At 24.7% G+C, this 19725-nt stretch overlaps 2 protein-coding genes across 3 annotated transcripts; one reads left to right on the forward strand and one right to left on the reverse strand.

The window, feature by feature from the left end:
- The first annotated feature begins 6081 nt into the window (after positions 1-6081).
- Positions 6082-18198, forward strand: LOC132930894 (stress-activated protein kinase JNK). Of its 2 annotated transcripts, none has more exons than XM_060996998.1 (8): positions 6082-6333; positions 13872-14148; positions 15294-15423; positions 15935-16132; positions 16211-16345; positions 16420-16549; positions 16617-16775; positions 16945-18198. In XM_060996998.1, the coding sequence occupies exons 2-8, from the start codon at positions 14006-14008 to the stop codon at positions 17214-17216; spliced, it is 1167 nt and encodes a 388-aa protein (XP_060852981.1). In that variant the 5' UTR covers positions 6082-6333; positions 13872-14005; the 3' UTR covers positions 17217-18198. The 2 variants fall into 2 exon arrangements, with proteins under 2 accessions (XP_060852981.1, XP_060852979.1); XM_060996996.1 differs by lacking the exon at positions 6082-6333 and adding an exon at positions 15043-15235 and having other exon boundaries at positions 14008-14148.
- A 926-nt stretch (positions 18199-19124) lies between these two features.
- Positions 19125-19532, reverse strand: LOC132930896 (uncharacterized). The gene has a single exon (XM_060997001.1). The coding sequence runs from the start codon at positions 19392-19394 to the stop codon at positions 19221-19223; it is 174 nt and encodes a 57-aa protein (XP_060852984.1). The 5' UTR covers positions 19395-19532; the 3' UTR covers positions 19125-19220.
- Between the last annotated feature and the right edge of the window lie 193 nt (positions 19533-19725).

Raw genomic sequence — 19725 nt, forward strand, 5'->3', positions numbered from 1 at the left:
TGAATAATTTTTTACTGACATATATAGAAAAAAAACTAAAAATAAAAATAGGAAATTTCAAATGTTTATAAGTAACTCTAGAAGAGTTAAAGTATTTTAAATATTCGTATACGATATGTAGTCAATGAAAAAAAAAGAATCTAAGAAAAAAAAACTAAAAAAAGGTTAGGGGTACACAAGTACTGCTTTGCTCTATACTGGGTGCCGAGTGGGTCTTTATTATTGGTGTGTTAAATTTGAGTTCAATGATATATCATTATTCTGATTTCTGAGCTGGTCTGTCAGCCTGTACAATAAAGTATATTACATGGTAGGTTTTTTAGATATACCTAGCTCTTAGTCATTTATTTTAATTTTAGTATTACGGTAGGTTGAAATATTTTTTCGAAAAATGCATTTATTATGTCATTACTAATAATTAGTATTTAATTATTTTAATAATTTATATTAATACCATATTATATCAACTTATATTACAATTATATTATATATAACCCAAAATGTAATAACATCTTTTTGTGAATAAGTACCAAAATCAGTAAAAAAAGGTTCATTAATAAATAGACGATATCTCAAAATAAATTAAAAAATCTTATTTTGTAAGTATAGTAAATAAAATGAATATATGATACACGTAAAGTTTAAGTTTCACAAAAGTATTTAAATATTTAATATTGTTTAAATAATATCCAAACTTGAACTTTAAAAGTCTATAAAAATAATTGTCTGTACATATATTTTAGATTTTATGATTTCTGTATTAAATATTAACTTTACTATACCTATGAGAAATCTTATATTAAATTTTAAAAACTTACATATAAAATGAAAAGTTTTCATGTATTTCTAACTACAAAATAATTTTCAATTTTTCATTAAAATTCTATTTCATAAATGTAATAAAAAAAATGTTGTGCCATTATATTTTCAATATTATTATACAAATATAAGAATACTTGTATTAAATTTTCAAGAATTGTTATCCAGTGAATAATTTTTTTATTGAAATTTATATAAAAAAAGCTTAAATAATTGAAAATTTATCTTGCTGATACATAGTTCAAAAACAATTACATTTTTTTTCTAATTTTATCTTATATTGAAAATGATAATATAAATATTTGATGAAAATTTAAAATATTTTCTGTTAAGTTTTTTTAAATAATATAAATTATCAAAAATTGTTTTAACCTGAAATGGTTATAAAAAATACATTTTTTTTTATAGGTTGAAAATCTTGTAAGGAACCTTTTATTAAATTTTCAAACAGGTATAAAACAATTTTTTTTTTTTAATTTCGGACTATTAACTAATTTGTAATATTTGTATATTTTTAAAATCTTGATGAATTTTATCAAAATTGTATAGTAAAATATTTATAAAAAAATATTCTGTTTACATTTTCAATATTTTTATTTGAGAAATTAACAACTTATTAGATACTCTGTATTACATTTTTAAGCATTTTTACCCAATGAATTATTTTTAATTGACATTCATAGAAAAAAAAAAACCAAAAAACATTTCTCATTACTATAAATAACTCAAAAATAGTCAAAATATTTTTAAAATTTTATCGTAATTAAAAAAATATATCATCAACATTTGGTGAAAATGTCGATTATCTATGGTGTATCGTTTTCAAGTAAGGTACATAAAAAACGCTTACCAAGTCAGAGATCGGCATGTAAACTTTCTTGATTTTCAATTTATAGAAATGTATTAATTGCAATATGTATCATGTATGTATAATGTATTTTATTTTCATTTTCATTTAGTGAGTTAATGATAGATCTCTGAAACCGGAGAACGGATTTTGTTGTTTGGGGTTTTGTTAGATTCACATTGGCTAGGAAAAGTGCAGTGAAGATTTTTAGAACTTTATCTTTTATGTTAGATTGAAAATAAAGTTCTGAAAATCTTAACAACATTTCTCCTAGCCAATGTAAATCTAACAAGACCCCAAATAATAAAATCCGTTATTCAGTTTTGGTATTCTACCACGCTAAATGAAAATCTAGCAAAAAAATAACTATTTTTTTAACTGTGAAAAATTAAATAATTATTTTTAGAAATTTTTAATCTCAAATTTTGTGTTTACTTGATAATCCCTTTTTAATGAGCTATCAACCAACTTTTTAGCTATAATAGTTTTGGAGAAAAGTTAAAAAATATAAATTTTGGGACTGTTCACACCGACGTTTTTGTGGATTCAAATTGTTATACCACTCGGGTGTGATATCGGATCTCTCTCATTAATATTTTATGTTAAAACTACCTTAATTATCCACCTACTCATTACAACTGAGTTATATTTTTATCATTTTCCTATTTAACAACAATTCTTAAAGTTTTAAGAATTCAGACTTTTTTCATTTCAATTACCATACTTACTTGATTAAAAATTAAGAAAGTAAAAAACAAAACTAAAATTATAAAAAAAATGTAATTATAATATTATTATATAACCCAACCTAATCTTAATAGAATACAAACATAATTATTTTTCAGGTAGATGTGTATACAAATTCTGGACCTCACCAGGTGGACTAACCGGTCTGTACCTAAGGTGCCCTGGACGTACCAGATGATTTGGGCTCTTACCGGCCACGGGTGCTTCCAGCAGTACCTCCACTGTATGGGCAAGGCTCGAGGTGTATGCACTGTTCCGCTGCCCGAACTGGGACGGCTTGCGGGACGATCTTCGCGCACGATTGGGCCGCTCTCCCGCGGCTGAAGACGTCCCCGACATCATCTTCGGGCCTAGTGTCTTTGAGGACCTCCCTGCCGACCAACTGGATAAGTGCCTCGCACTCAAAGAGGTGAAAGAGACGTTCAGGATTTTCTACAAAATGGCGGTGGAGATCTTGATGCTCAAAGAGGAAGAGGAAAGGGCGCGGCAAGCCGCCGAGGCCAACTGATGGCGAAAATCAGTAGGTACGGGCGTCTAGGGCGGCGGATTTGGGTTGGTCCGAGAAGACATCGTCCCGCAGCCGCTGTACATATTTTTGTTATCTACATGACTGTATATTTGTCCTTACAAATCCCCTTGGATAACGCAAGGCATGTTCCGCGTATCCTCATTTAAGTTATATTATTCCTTGAAAAAAAAAAATATATAATAATATTTAAAATGTACCCGGTCGGGTGGTACTGCTGAGTGCATGCCCATAAATGTTAATCTCCTGTCACTAACCATTATAAGATATCAAATTTGCTTATTGTACTAATTTTTGTATAGATTGTAACTTATTTTAAAGAAACGAAAAAAAAAAAATTTTTCCTATTTGCCCTCTCGAGCCGTGTTCTACATAGGTATACATAGCTCGTTGAGGAAGGTAGTTCCCGGACGCGTATTAGGAAACCCAGGACGCCACGGCGCGGCTCTTTAATATCGTGTTCTCATTGGCCCAATTCAAATTTCGCGCGTTTTTCTATCATTTATCAATTAATACGCGATTCAAGTTACAATTTAAATTATTTATTATTAATTTTCATATTTATATTATAATATATTATTTAATTAATTAATTAACCATTTTACATCATCAGAATTAACCATTATCAATAAACTAATATAATAATGTTATATCAATTTATTATTATTTAAATATAATAATACGTAATACGTTATTATGTGGGTAATATTCATGTCCTATGAAATAAAATCAAAATAAACATAACAAATTATTTAATATTGAAACTTAAATGTTATAAATTTGTATATTAGTATACATGATTAGTATACACCTAGTGATGTAAATACAATTTTACACCGTATACGTTTAAGTTTAAGTATAACTTATAAGTCCATGTAGGAGTATAACTACTGATATAAGTTACCTATTATAATAGGACCTAGTTAATATTAATAAATAACGAATTACAACTTTTAATAATATTTGTATACCATATAAATATATTAGATACTTTTCTTAAAATTTAGTTTATACTATTACAAATATGTTTTGATTAAACTCTAAATTTATGATATACCTACCTACTTACACAATAATAGTTATGCACATGTAGATGTAGCTGTGATACTATGGAAACTACTCTCACAATAGTACTTACTGTATCAAATGATAAAGCAGTAGAGGTATCCCTAGTTATAAAAATTATTTTGTGTTTCTAAATAAGTATTACCCAATATGCACTTACATGTACAATGTACATCATTATACTATTTTCTGTAACATATTATTAGTTACTACAAATTAAATGTTAGGTTTCTTCTGCTACACGTATTTTTATTTGTTTTCTTATTTCTATATTAACGATTATAATTTGATAGTTATTATTTTTAGTTGTCATTTGTTATATGTCGCTGACTTTTACGCGTTCAGTGTTTATTAAATATTTTCATAAATTATATCATATTTGCGTATTTGCCTAATACTTATATGCTATACGCTTTCGGTACATCGTTAGTCAATTATTCTCATTTAATTAATAATGGATAAGTTAATAAATTATTTAAATGATCATAATATCGTTGCTGTTATATCCGATGAATTATTGTCTATCAAAATTTCGGAAGCCTTTATACTTAGAGCTAACATTAATAATGTTAAGGAATTTGAAAATTTTATCATGCTCTATCAAGAGTTTACAAAAACGCAGTGGATTCGTATTGGACAACTAGATAATCCATCAAGGTAAGTGCTTCAGTAAAATTAATTTTTATTGCTCGGTAGTAATTTTTAAGTTTTTTCAGAGTTGAATTCCATAAGTATTGGGCATGTCAGCACAGTAAAGTAAACAAAACAAAAGATACCAAAACTGTTAGAAACACATTGTGTGATGCCAAAATCGACATCTTAATTAAAAAAATAACCGCAATACTCGAAGGAATGATAAATTTTTACAAAGGGACCCCTCACTTTGTGCAAAAATATCATTGTATGAAAACCATAACCACTCAGCAAATACAAGTGGTTCGATTAAATTTTTACGAATAAAACATGAGGTAATTATATTTATTTACATACATACACAATATTTATAATATACATAAAATAAAAACATATATACGTAAATACATTGTATATATATACAGTGTCCCACGGAGATCTAAATAATGAAATAACTTTTGTTCTAATTAATATTTTTTATAAAATTTCTTTTAAATATAATTCATAGGCACTTGCACTACATTTTTAATATACATTTTTTATTTTGTAATACCGAAAATAAAAAACTAAAAAATTGATAAAAAAATTTTCAAAAACATTCGAAAATAGCTAATTTGTGAATCTAATTAAAAAAAAAATTAGATGGTAAAAACATTTATTTAAGTCCAGTGGCTGATTTTTTACAATTTTTTTAAATATCAATATTCTCGTTAGGTAAATTACGATCTAGTTTATGTTAAAAACATTATTTAACATATTTTATAAAAACATTTTTAAATAGGTGCATGTTAAAATATATATTACATATTACTATATTAGTATAATAATAAAGTAATGTAAAGTTAGATAAGTGTAACTATTAAATTGTGTGTTAATACTTAAAATAAAAACTATTATTATTTATTTGTATGCCAAAAATATATTAATAACCCCCCAGCATAATTAATTGAAATTAAATTACATTAAATACATTAAATTGTAATAAATTTAATAAAATATTAAACGACTATGAAAATTAAATAAAATTTAAATAATGACTAATAAGTAATAATTTATAAAATATGTTACAGAGAATACTATTTTATTTTATACTATCTTTAATTTGTTTAAATATTTGTAAATTATAAATAGTTATCTAATACCTATTTTTATATGTATTAAACCAAGATAATTAAATCTCATGACAGGTATAAAATTATATAAATTGTAATAATCAAGTATTTGTATAATTGATTTGCTAACAGAATTATTTTTAGTTAAAAATAAGCGTAAACAATTTGTTATTCTAATAGCAGATAAAACATTTTATTTTAAAAAATGAAAAATTCAAAAAAAATATATTTATTTGAAATAACATGGAATAATATTAAGCTTCATGGAAGAACTGCTAATTACATTGTGTTGGTTACACTGACATTTAGATGGGTCATCTGTGTTTGTCGGTCAGTCGGTGATGAATTGTTGCTGAGAAAATTTCTATATTTTTTTGCTAAAAAACTAAAAATCTGATTCTGCCTAAGCCGCAGAATAGTTTTTATAAATAAGAGATTCAACTAAAATAATTAATGTTTCAATGAGTGAAATAACAAATTATTAATTATTACCTTTTATAAAAGGTGTTTTTGTATAGAACTCTTATCAGTAATCACCATCAATCATTTGGATATTCCGAATTCTGAATTAATCAACATTTGAGGTATTTAGTATTTATTTTATTTATTAATATATATTTATTTGTATCTAGTTTCTATAATAATTTTATTGATCAGTCTAGTCATTAAATTAATTATTTAAAAAAGTATTTAATTCTGATGTAAAATAAGAACAAATAGGTATTAAAAATTAAATCTGAAAATTATTTATAATTAATTATTTGGATTATTATTAATATACTAAAGGATTAAATCATTAGTCATTGCTCATTTGCATTTTCAGCATTACAGCATGTACAACCTGAAGCTTTTTGTTGAAATTTAGTTTTTAATTTAATTAGGTATCTGTATAGTTAAAAAGTTTTATTTAATTGCCTTAAAAATGTATAAGATTGTACTAACTTGTTCTATACATTAATTAATATGATATCCTATATTTATAATAAAATATCTTTAGCCACTAATCCTCTCATCGCTAACTTAGTGTCTACTATACTACCTGACAACCTACCATATCGCCTTAAACAAAAATGGCCACCTGATTTTATCATTAATCGAAACTAAACTTTGTTCACATTGGAAGTAGTATTAGTGGATGCTCTTTTCCTTCATGCCTGTCCAGGATATCTGAATTTATTATAATGTCCATTAATTAGGCTAGTTAATAAATGTCAACCCAATTACTTATTGTTTTTATTATACACAAATTATAATTTGTTCTATATTTTTTATTAAATATATATATATATGTATTCAGTAACATGTTCTATCTGTTATTTATTTAAAAATATAATTACTCTTTTTAGGTTATATGGTATTTTATCTAGATGGGTACTTTAGTTGTTTTACCTAATGATTATATAGATTTTGTATAGTACCTACTCACTCATAATTTAATTTTTGACTCCACACTCATCAGTATGGACTCTTTCCTTAGTATATTTGTATCAATTTTATTAAAATCGTACTGAACTAAGAACTTAAACATTAAATAAAAGTGGTCTGTTAGTTAATTTATTGAAAATATCCTGGTTTTGCAGCTGGATCAGTACCATTATTATATCTGAAGTTAATATATTATTGAAAGATAAAATATACCTAATATTGTTAAGTTAAATTGGCTTTAATAATAGCTTTATTATAGATAATAAATACTACGAGTAAAATTAATCAAAAATATTTCTCCTCCCTGTGTATTTTCTTATTTTATCAAAAATTGTCATGTTCCAATTGTTATAAATATTATAGTATTATCACTAGTATATGTACACTAAAGATTATTTCTACTTAGTGATCATTATTTGACTTTCAACATTATTAACATTTTAAATAGTATTTCACTAAATTAAAATAAATAATTATCCTAAATTAAACAATATATAATATATAGCAGGGGTGGCAAACCTTTTTTGGGTCAAGTGCTAAATTTTTTTAATCAAGATTTTGAAAATTTTGCACATGCCCAAAGAAAATTATATTTTCTAAGGATAAATATAAAGTTACAGATTTATTATATAATTTTATTAATTAGATATACTTTTTTTCTAATTATAATTTTTAAAATGTGTATAATTTGTTTCTTATAACCACTATTTAATAGCTTAATATTTGATAATTTCAATTTTTTTGTGTGCAATTGAAACTTGATCAACGTGCCATAGGTTCACCACATAGGTATTTATTTAATTTAATGGTCACATTGTAGGATTATTTCATTATCCACAATTTTATACAAATTACCTAAATACACCAATGCAAGAATTTATAATTAGTATATTATTATTATTATATTAGTATTTATTAATACAACAAATATTTTGAGTTTTTCTTTATAATCATTTCTTAATTTTTATTAAATCATCCTGTTATTTACTATCTTTAAAAGTATAATTTATTAATTAAACTCTTTTTAAAAATGAAAAGGTTCTAAATGTATATTATAACATAAAAAACTGTCATCTCTAATCTACATATACTATATTGTAATTTTATTGTGTGATATTGAATCACTATTAATTGTATACTATTGTGTACTATTAATTCTTTTAAGTTCCTAGCCCATAAATAAAATACCTCGCCCACACTAATATTTATACTAGTTTGTAGAGTCAATAAGTATCAACACTAAATAACCTTAACATTAATAAAGCTAATGAGTTCAATATTATACTAAAATTGCAGATGGTATGGTTATTTTGTGTTTAAGATTTATTGCAACTGGCAAAATATTTATAATTATATAATGTGGCTAATCCTTGGTTTGAAAATTATTATAGTGACAATGTGATATATAAGTGTTTGAATATTTAAAATAAACAAGTTTATGTTTTTATAGTTGGGTTTTAAGAATATTAGCTGATAATGTTGTCTCTTTATTTAAAGTGTCATACAAATATAAATATTCTTATGTTGATGTATACATTTAAAATATAATGTGTTTATAAGTAGTTAACCAATTTCATTAGTTTTAAATAGTAAATTTTTTATCTGGCTTATTTGAAATAGTAGATTAAAATAATAATTTATGTAGGCATTTCAAAATAGTGCCTAAAATTAAAATGAAGTACATTACAAACACACAACATAATATAATTTTTTTTTTTAATAGTCCATTTTACTGTGATTTTTAACATTGGAGAAAATTATCCTTTTATTAAATTTAAAGGTAAGAATGATATCAATCTCCCACCCTATGTTGATTTTTGAGAAAAGATTTATATTCATTCAAATTTTAAATAAACCACTAAGTAGAATTGATTATTTTGAATTTAGGATTTGCCGATTTGATATGTTAAGAGTGCTGCATGATCTTGTCTTGTCTTCGTATTACAAATATACATTAAGTAAAACCGATGTTGTGTTGATAGCTTTAATCATAAAGTGAATTGACCTATAATCAAACATTAAACTTAGAATATTATCTCTTGTTAGGTTTTTTACGATATTTTAATTTTTAAGCGAGTTATAATAATTTTCATATTTTTGCATTTTATGTAATTATACACCATAAAAAAATTTAAATGTATAAAATTGACAAGAGAAAACAAATAATATTTTTACCTTTACGTTTGATAATAAATAATTTAATCTATTATTGAAACTAATTAGTATTATAATATCGGTCAGTTCATATATTTGCTGTGTTGTACATAAGATGAACACAACACATGCTGGTGTAACATCTTCTAAGACTTGTAACATTTATTTTAAAATTAAAATAATCAACAGTTACAGTAATTAGTAATTTCATACAAGTTCATTTAAAAATGTATGCCAAAAACTCATTTAAAGAACAATATTTCTTTACGTATTTTTTTTTCTGTAGGAGAGGTTTTAGTCATAATCCTCTATAATTATTAATTATAAAATTTATTAAAAATTAATTAGTAATTACCATGATTACAACAAAAATGATTCTCATTAAAGTTCTTACACGAAATGTTGATAAATATGTATTTATAGGATATTTATATAAATATTGTAAGTTAAGTTAAACATCGACAAAATCAATTTCTTTCCTGTTTTAATCAGATTTTAATCTTTAGTGGGTGTGGTTAAATATTGTATTTTGTTGTAAGTTAGAAAATACATTTTTAAGTGAATAATTTTACGTTTATTTCACCCATTGCCGTGAATCAAAAAATCCATTTCAAATATATCATTATTTTTTCAACACACATTATAATTTTAATTATTATATATAAATAAAATATAATAATTTAACTATACATAATGATAAATACAAAAAAATCTCATATCATAAGACAGTTATAAATATATTTTTTATAATCCGAGTTTAATGCTTAAAAAAAATGTCTAGTGCTTGATGACATTTTAAAGCTACAATTTTTAACATTGCAAGTACAATGTTTTTTGGTTGCAATTTGAATCTACTTGGCATTTTGGGGAGTTGATAGTAATCACAGTTCTATTTAAAATAATTTGGAAAAATAGCGGAAAATTAAAATATTTCTGTAATATTAGTTTTTGGTATAATGGATTTTGTGTTTTTGTTAATTTCTAAAATAAAAATGTCATCATAATATTAGACTTCACTTGAGATGAAACATTTTTGAAATATTTGTGATTATTTAAAAATTTTTACTTTATTTGTTTTTATTATTCATGTTAATTTAAGTAAGTTTTTTAAAGACAAAAGCTTGAAAATGTAAAACAAGGTTTATCATAAGTTGCTCTTACAGCAAAAACTGTCGAAATCACATAGTAGCGTTCCAAGCGTTTTATCAAAATTGAACTGTAAAAATCATTTTTCATCAAACGATTATAGTATTTATTTTCGTACCTAGTAATTGAAACTTTTTGTTTAGACGTATAATATTTAGACTGGTTTTAAATTATTTATATTATTATGTTGGTATTAATTTTTATAAGTTAATAACACGATTTAAGATAATATTATCTTAAATCGTGGTTAATAATAATTTTATAATATTATATAAGTTATATAATACATTAATTACCAAATTTATTGACGATACTAAGAACTTTGCTTAGTAAATACTTTTCATTAATTCACAAGTAGTATTTATAAACAGTACTAAGTTTTTTCTTATCCAAGATATTTCTAAGAATATTTTAAGTAAAAATATAAGCAAAGTGTCAAGAAGATAATATTTTTTTATTGTTATCAGCATGTTTATTATTAGTTATTACAATATTATCAGATACTACTGTTACCGGTATATTAGTGTAATATTTATTCATAGTATTATTAATTACTTTTACAGTTTTGTAAACAATTAAAAACTTAAGTTATATTATTATACGTTCCTAATTTTATTTATTTGCATGCATACTTTTTGTAGAGAAGTTCACGACTTGCACACATGCCACATGTATTTTTTTTATGATTATTATATTAATTGTTAACTTATAAATTTTCCGAAACGATTGGTTAGTTTCTAGTCCAAATAATATATACTACCTATACTCAAGAAAATTTTAGGTTATTCGCCCAAATAAATGACGTTCCATAACACAATAATGATTTCACTACAGTCCTATTTTAATATATAATTTATATAACTATGCATTTTTTCATTTTTTGGAGAAATAATTAACATTTTTTTAAAAAGTAACTTAATCTTGAATTTAATTAGTTGACAATTATTAAATAGGTAAGATTTAATTTTTGTTAATCTGGCAAATTTCTTTTTTGATACATAGAAAATCTCCCACCCACTTCGGGTTATTTTTCATTAAATTAAATGAGTTTTTTCGTTTTTAATATATTCTCGCTTAGAATCTTTTTTTTTTTTTTATTAATCGTATATAGTGTTTTATTTTGTATTATTAAAAATGATTTAGAAAAATATAAATATTTAGCATTGGGAAGAAGAGGGCTTATACTGTATTTCAAAGTCTGAACTTATTCATTATATATATTAATAATCTATTAATATTATTAGGTACCTCAATAATTATTACTGTTCTTATTTTTACATTGTTGTGAGATGTAACATTATACATTATATAATAATTCCGTGTAAAAAATGTTTTTCTTATTTTCAACACTACTTAATAAATACGATAGTGCAAAAATAAATCATTTTTAATTATTAGTAATTGTCATTAAGTCGTCGAACACGGAATAATTCTGAACAAATTCGAATTAAATTTCTATATGTATCAACTTTCCACATCCTGCATGGCTAATGACTTATTGATCATTACATTTATTGTATTATATGTTCATTACTATCCCATAATCATATCAACCACTGTATCAATTTCTTGATGTTAATAAAGTAATGAAAATGTAATAAGGCTTTTAAAGTCTGGAAATTGATGGGAGGAGCCATATTCTGACTTTGTATTGATCCTTTCTGTTGTGTGTATACAAATGCGTACAGTAGTCACACCCTAACCATACTCCTACGCAATATTTTTTTGCTGCTATATATATATATATATATATATATTGTACTATATTATATACATAATATATAATATTATAGCGTATTTAGCTGGATTGGAATTATGTTTAGTGAATGTTTTTTGAAAATTATTTATATATCAGTATAAGCGAATTGAATAATAAATAACTTCTTAAATATAATTAACAAAGGTAACATTTGTCAATATAGCAAAGATATATTTTAAGATATATAGTACTTTGTGCCTAATCACAATTAAAAATATATCTTAAATCGTGTACCTAATATATGGGTATCCTAATATACCTGCCTTGATCTATAAGACCCGTTTCTATTTTATATTTTTTAGTTATAAAATTTAAATGTTCTTTCTATTTGTTTTTTACCAATAAATGTTTTTAAAAGCAGAATGTTTCTAAAGTTTTACGTGCTAATCTTAATTTATTTTTTAACGGAACTTGAAAAATGTTATTTTTTTTTCAATTTTCTTTGTTGTTGATCAGTATAGCAAATACCAGAAAAGTTAGTAAAATGTAATCAATAGATAATTGGTTTATAAAATAATTATTTTAAAACTACATTTTCACTGATTATTTGTTCTAGTTAAAATTCTATTTATACGTAAAAATATTCAATAAAATACATTTATTTATTACGTATTTTCCGTCTTTTAAATAGTTTCAATTTGTCTATAATTTAAACTCTATTTAAAGACCTTTTATCTTATTTTTGTAAAATAGTAAAACATGTATTATAAAAAAATTCGAGCCCCCTATATCACAACAATGTAGAGATGCTTAAAGTCTTACAACACATTAAAATATCGCTAATGTTTGCTCATGCTAGGTAGGTAATATTTAGGCGGGTAAACATTTTAAGAAGTATAAGTAAAAATCCATATGACGAGACTGAGTAATACAATTAATAATAATACTGATTATATAATATACATATAGGTACTGAATACTGATTCATTTTTTTTCTTATAAATTTGGATAGTGGATAGTTAAATATTATTTTGGGAGTTAAAATATTTATATACGTTTAGTACTAATTTCGTTTTTTTACGAGAAACCCTATTGAAATAATAGTTATTTTAATTTTAATTTATTTAAAAAACTAGTGTCTTATCAGTTATCACTTAATTTAAGTAGGACAAAAATGAAATAATTGACAAATTTTAAATAAACAATAATAATTAATTAGTTAAGTTATCATTAATGAAGTTTATAAATACATTTTGTTTCATTAGTTTCAATTGTTGATGTTTTTTTACCAAGTTTACCTAATAAGATCCAATATTATATCTAATTTATATTTTTATAAATCCATTTTTAAAGACTATTAATTTTATTATATTATACTTTTTAATAACTGAAAAATGAATTTTTTTAAATGTTGAATTTGGTACATCAAAATTTTCATATAAAAATTGTTCACTGAATAATTAACATTAGAAAAAAGGGGTTCTTATTTTAAAAATAAAAGTATATATCGTTACAGAATACTTCTTTAATTAAAACATTAAATTTAATCTTAATTATTTAAAAATATGGTCTTTCAGTATATTTAAAAATTCTAAAAAAACAGAATTTGAATAAATTCATTATTAAAGTAAAAATAGGGGTGAGCATGAATGAATCATCTTGTTATTGAAAATAAAATTTCAGGCTTTTTTGTTTTAGTTTCAGATTTTAAACTTATTTAAATAAGTGAACGAATTTCAGCTACATCAACTAAAAACTAAAAATTGAATTACATATACTGTGTGAATTATATTACTGATCATTTTGGCTTCTAAGAACAAAACTTCGGTCGTATGCCTCATATTAACCCTAGGATGACATCTAGAGTGTCCTCCTCCATTTTCTTTACAGTGGAGGTGGGCGATACTAAGTTCACTATTTTGAAACGATATCAAAATTTAAAACCAATTGGATCTGGAGCACAAGGCATAGTTTGGTAAGCATATTTTAGTATAAAATAATTAAATAGATATGGCATGTTTATTCTTATATTGTGTAGTAAATATGATTTATTATTAATTATTATTTATTAGTTTTTATTTATTTGTTTATAGTTGTAAGTTTTGGAAACCTCTTTATCAAAACTAATGTAGTATGTTTAGAGTTTAGGCATATATTTTTCTCGTACAGTTCATAAAATATAATAAATAATATATCAATAACTTCTGTTTAAGTATTTTTATTGAGTTATTCAAGGGTGTACCTAAGGTGGGAGTTTCGGGTCTGGACCCAACCTCTCATTGATTGACGGAATTTAAAATTCTTAAGATGTAAATCACTGATTGTATGTATCTTTTATATGTTAAAAAAATTTGGACCTCCCATGAAAAATTCCTGGATACGCCCCTGGAGCTAATTAAATAGTATTTTGGGATAGAATTTCTATGTGAATAAAATAAATATTACATTTTATATACACCATAACACCTAAACGCTTTTATAAACAATGGGCTTAGAAATTTATAACTACAATTAATTGAATTTATATACTCTTTAATCAAAAATTAAATTAAATAACTTTAAATTTTAAAATATAAAATACATAAATTATTACTGATTATTAATAATAACTTCATGCGATCAATACTCAATTTAATATAAGTCGTTATAATATTTTATTAAAGTTTGAAACTTTATTTATATTTTTATTAATCTGTGAAACTACATGTATTTTGCGCTGTATGATAAGTTAGATAATGTAGTTAGTGTATATTAAAAATTATTATTTTTAAAGCTTGAATAGCATGAATTTATTGTTATAAATTTTATGTTAAATGCATTTATTTTTCTGTAGTTGCACTATTTTTTTTTTTTTTTGTGTTTGGTAAAGTTGAATTTGAGCTTGTCCACAAAATGCTCGGAACACAATCAAGGTTTGTTCAAAGACCTCAAAATAAACCAGACACTATGACTGAATTAGCTGATATGTTCTACACTTTAGTATTTGGTGATACTGAATTTTCAGTTCCCAGACGATATGTTGATCTTGTACCCAAAGGTTTAGGTGCTCAGGGCATGGTGGTGTAAGTACCAAGACAATTTTACTAGTACTAGATTTAACTAATTTTTAATTTCCTATAGTGCTGCTATGGACACCATTACTCAACAAAGCGTTGCAATAAAAAAACTATCCAGACCCTTTCAAAACGTAACACATGCAAAAAGAGCATATAGAGAGTTCAAACTTATGAAATTAGTAAATCATAAAAATGTATGTATTAAAAATTAAATAATAAAAGAATAATTGAAGGGTTCAGTATAAGAACTTTATCTCCATATTTTTAAATTGTTCAAGAAGTATAAAATTAAAATAATACTTGATTTTATTGCACCACACTCTATATACCAGATATATTTATCTTCTATTATCTATTTGTATGATATTAGATTATTTATACTCCAGCCATTGAGAGAGCACTTCTAGACGGCGACCAAAATTTGTCCGTTCTCGTGCATCCACACGTGATTACATAGTAGATTGGGAGATATTAGGTACGAAACCATGAAGCTCAATCATTTGGATGCGCGAAGGAGTAGCGCTCTCTTAGTGGTCGAAGGATAGTGGACTTTGTTGGTTATTGCACCAAAATTATTCTTTATCAAAAAATATAATAACATGCAATCTAAAAAAAAAAAGTGGTGATACTTGGATTTTCTACTGGACCTTTTAATTAAGTATAGGAATAAATGATTTATAAGTATAAAATATTTTTAATTACTAGATTATTGGTTTACTAAATGCCTTCACACCACAAAGAACATTAGATGATTTTCAAGATGTGTACTTGGTAATGGAACTAATGGATGCTAATCTATGCCAGGTGATCCAAATGGATCTTGATCATGAACGAATGTCATATCTTTTATATCAAATGTTATGTGGTATTAAACATTTACATTCAGCAGGAATTATTCATAGAGTTAGTATTATAAATATTCAATATAATTTTTGATTAATGGCCTTAATTTTAATAACATGTATCTTGTACCTATCTTAGGACCTTAAACCTAGTAATATTGTTGTAAAATCTGACTGCACATTAAAGATTTTGGATTTTGGATTAGCTCGAACAGCTGGAACTACATTTATGATGACGCCATATGTTGTTACTAGATACTACCGTGCTCCAGAAGTAATATTGTATTATTATTATAAATTATAAAATAATTAATACTAATAGAATTGTATTCATTATATCTATTTTAGGTAATTTTAGGTATGGGTTATAAAGAAAATGTTGATATTTGGTCAGTAGGTTGTATTATGGGCGAAATGATAAGAGGTGGCGTTTTATTTCCTGGAACTGATCATATAGATCAATGGAATAAAATTATAGGTAGATTAAAATATTTTCACCAGCATAATTTAAAGTAGTATTTAGACTAAATCATTACTAATTATAGAACAATTGGGCACACCATCGCAAGAATTTATGAGAAGATTACAACCAACTGTTAGAAATTATGTTGAAAATAGACCTCGTTATCCAGGTTATTCATTTGATCGATTATTCCCTGATGTACTATTTCCATCAGATTCGTCTGAACATAATAAACTAAAAGGTAATATTATTAATTTTATTATAAACATATAATAAAATGTGTATAAATCTACAAAATATAATTTTTCTTTAAATATTTAAAGGATTAACATAGATTTACAGCTAATTTATTTTATACTTCATAAATTCTAAATAAAATTTAACTGATATAATATATTTGTATAATATAGCAAGCCAAGCTCGTGACCTTTTGTCTCGAATGCTAGTTATTGATCCAGAGAAGCGTATATCTGTGGACGATGCATTGCTACATCCATATATAAATGTTTGGTATGATGAAAGTGAAGTAAATGCACCAGCACCAGGACCATGGGACCATTCAGTAGATGAACGTGAACATACAGTTGATCAATGGAAAGAACTCATCTATCAAGAAGTTATGGAGTATGACCCAACAACTGCAGCAGCAGCTTCTGCTAATGAACCACAACCAATCCGATAGACTCCACTGGCACAGTTTACCTCCGTCCAATATCTGACATCTGTGTCATAAGTATAGTATTAATAAAGTTGTAGGTATAGTCTTCCATAACTTGAAAGTAACTTACATTTTTAATTCCTTTTGAAATGGACGAAATTTCTACAAAAATGAAATCATTATGTAACTATAGCTGTACTTTATAAGTAAATTTTGGAAAAACTATCCACGTATTGGAATTTTTTTACAGAAATTTTCTTATGAGAAAAATAATCAAGATAAAACAAATTAGATATTAACGGTTGTGAGAATTTTTTTTTTCTGTCTAATTAGAATGTTTAAATAAAATTAAGCTCGCTGTAAATTTATATAAATATATATATAAGGGCATCCCTATTAATCTGTAAATTAAGGTTTATACATAAGTAAATTATAAAATAATTATATATAGTATAAATAATGTAAAACCTTGACTATTCTCACCCTTGCAGACCAATTTGTGTCAGAATGTAACATGTATATGTAGTTATATTTGTGTATGAAATATGTTTCAGTTTTTTTTTCTCCTAAACTTATGATTGGTAAAAACATTGATCTCAATATAAACTTATTACCCATTGTTTTACTAAATCAATTTTAAGTACTACGATTGTATGTTTTAGTAGAAGCAGATAATGATTTATTTGTTATATTCATTGCATATATCTTTAGTCAATTGTTTATTCACCATCTTTTAAAATTAGTTGAATTTGAATTTTTGTCATACTAAATTTTACACGCACAGTTTAAAACTGCATTTTTAGGTCTGTAAGGGTAGATTTAAACTGTTGAGATGTTGAGCCTTTTTCTAGAACTAGGCTTATTAAATACTGTAAAACTATAAATACCTTTGTATTGTATTGCTCATACAATCATGAGCTATGATATTTGTATGAATATCAAAAATAAAATAATAATTAATATTATTTATAATGAAAAAAAAAATAAATAAAAAAAAAATAGATTATGTAATTGTTATTCATTTGATCAGTAAAATAATAATTAGAGGTAAGTGCATTTTAGTTGTTCAATATTTATTTATTGAAAACCAGTTTTGACCTATAGAGGAGTAGTATGGTTTCAGTCAAAACAATAAACAATAAACATGTATTATTCGTCCTGTAAGATTCAAAACAACTTAACAATCTTAGTTGGTTAGATTTTATTCTATTAAGTTTTTAAATTGTTAATAGCTCATACCAATTTGGGGTTTATATTTAAAAAAAGGTAGACAAGTGGGTTCTACTCTGGTGTATATTAAGTGTTGAGTGATCTCAATGGTCATTGTGTCATCAACATAAAAGTTTGATGGTTTGAAGTTCCCACAAACATAAGCGGCACTTGGTAGAAACTCATGTGGGTATAAACGTTTATGGTGATTCACAAACCTGTGGAGAGGGTGTGTTTCACTACACCCCCTAATATTTAACTGCTGCTATTACAAAAGTAATAGAAAAAATCTTAATGTAAAACTGTATTCTATATTTAAATAAAATTAGTATAATATTTTTGACTGTTGTCTGTGGGTGCAAAATGATACATTTACCCCCCTAAAAAAAGATAACACCACTGCCCTCGAATAATGTGTATAAAAATTCTTTAGATTTGATGGTTTCAATATGAAGTACTCATGAAAAATCTTGTTCTAAATTTTCAAACCTTTGGTATAAAAACAAAATAGTTTATATATTTTTAAGATTTTGATGAATTTTATCAAATTTCTAAATTGAACTCTTATAAAAAAATATTGTGAGAGTAGATTTATTGAAATAATCTAAAAGTATTTAAAAATATTAAGATATGCATATGTTATTATACTTTATAATAAAATAACCTACCTTATAAATAGTGAAGATTTTTTAGTATATTGCATAATAATATGAACAAATTAAATATGATTAAACTATTTTTATTTTTCAATATTACTCATTAGTAAATAGTGATCTTAAAATAACTAAGTAAATATTACTAAGTAATCTTGCCAATACATCATGTTTTCAATTCTTTGGCAGCTTTTAACTTTTCCATTTCTTTTTCGACATAATCTTCTAAATCATCTAATGGCTTGTATTGGTTGTGAACAAGTTGTGATCCAAACATCATAGAGGTTATGGCCATTAGTGAAAATTTCACATAAGTTACAATTGATATATTTCCAGACATTAGCGTTCTTCGTTTAATCTGCTTTCAGCTATTTCTTTGGCTTGTTTACGTTTATATACTTCATAAAAATTTACACCAAATGGACGCCAAGTTATCATCAAATATTCTAGACCAGCACCAGCGACCACAAATATCGGAATAACTCTAAAAAATTGAAATATTCTAATTTAATAAATACTTTTTTTTCATTAATGTGAAAAATATAATGTATACCTGTAATATCCAAATCGTTTGCCAGGTAAATTAAATATAAATCTACGAATCGAATTTATGATGCTCATTACTGTAAGCTTAAAGAATTTTTTTTTCAACTAGTGTACATCACACGTGT

This window comes from Rhopalosiphum padi, chromosome 4 (genome assembly GCF_020882245.1).
Source record: "Rhopalosiphum padi isolate XX-2018 chromosome 4, ASM2088224v1, whole genome shotgun sequence".
NCBI lineage: Eukaryota > Metazoa > Arthropoda > Insecta > Hemiptera > Aphididae > Rhopalosiphum > Rhopalosiphum padi.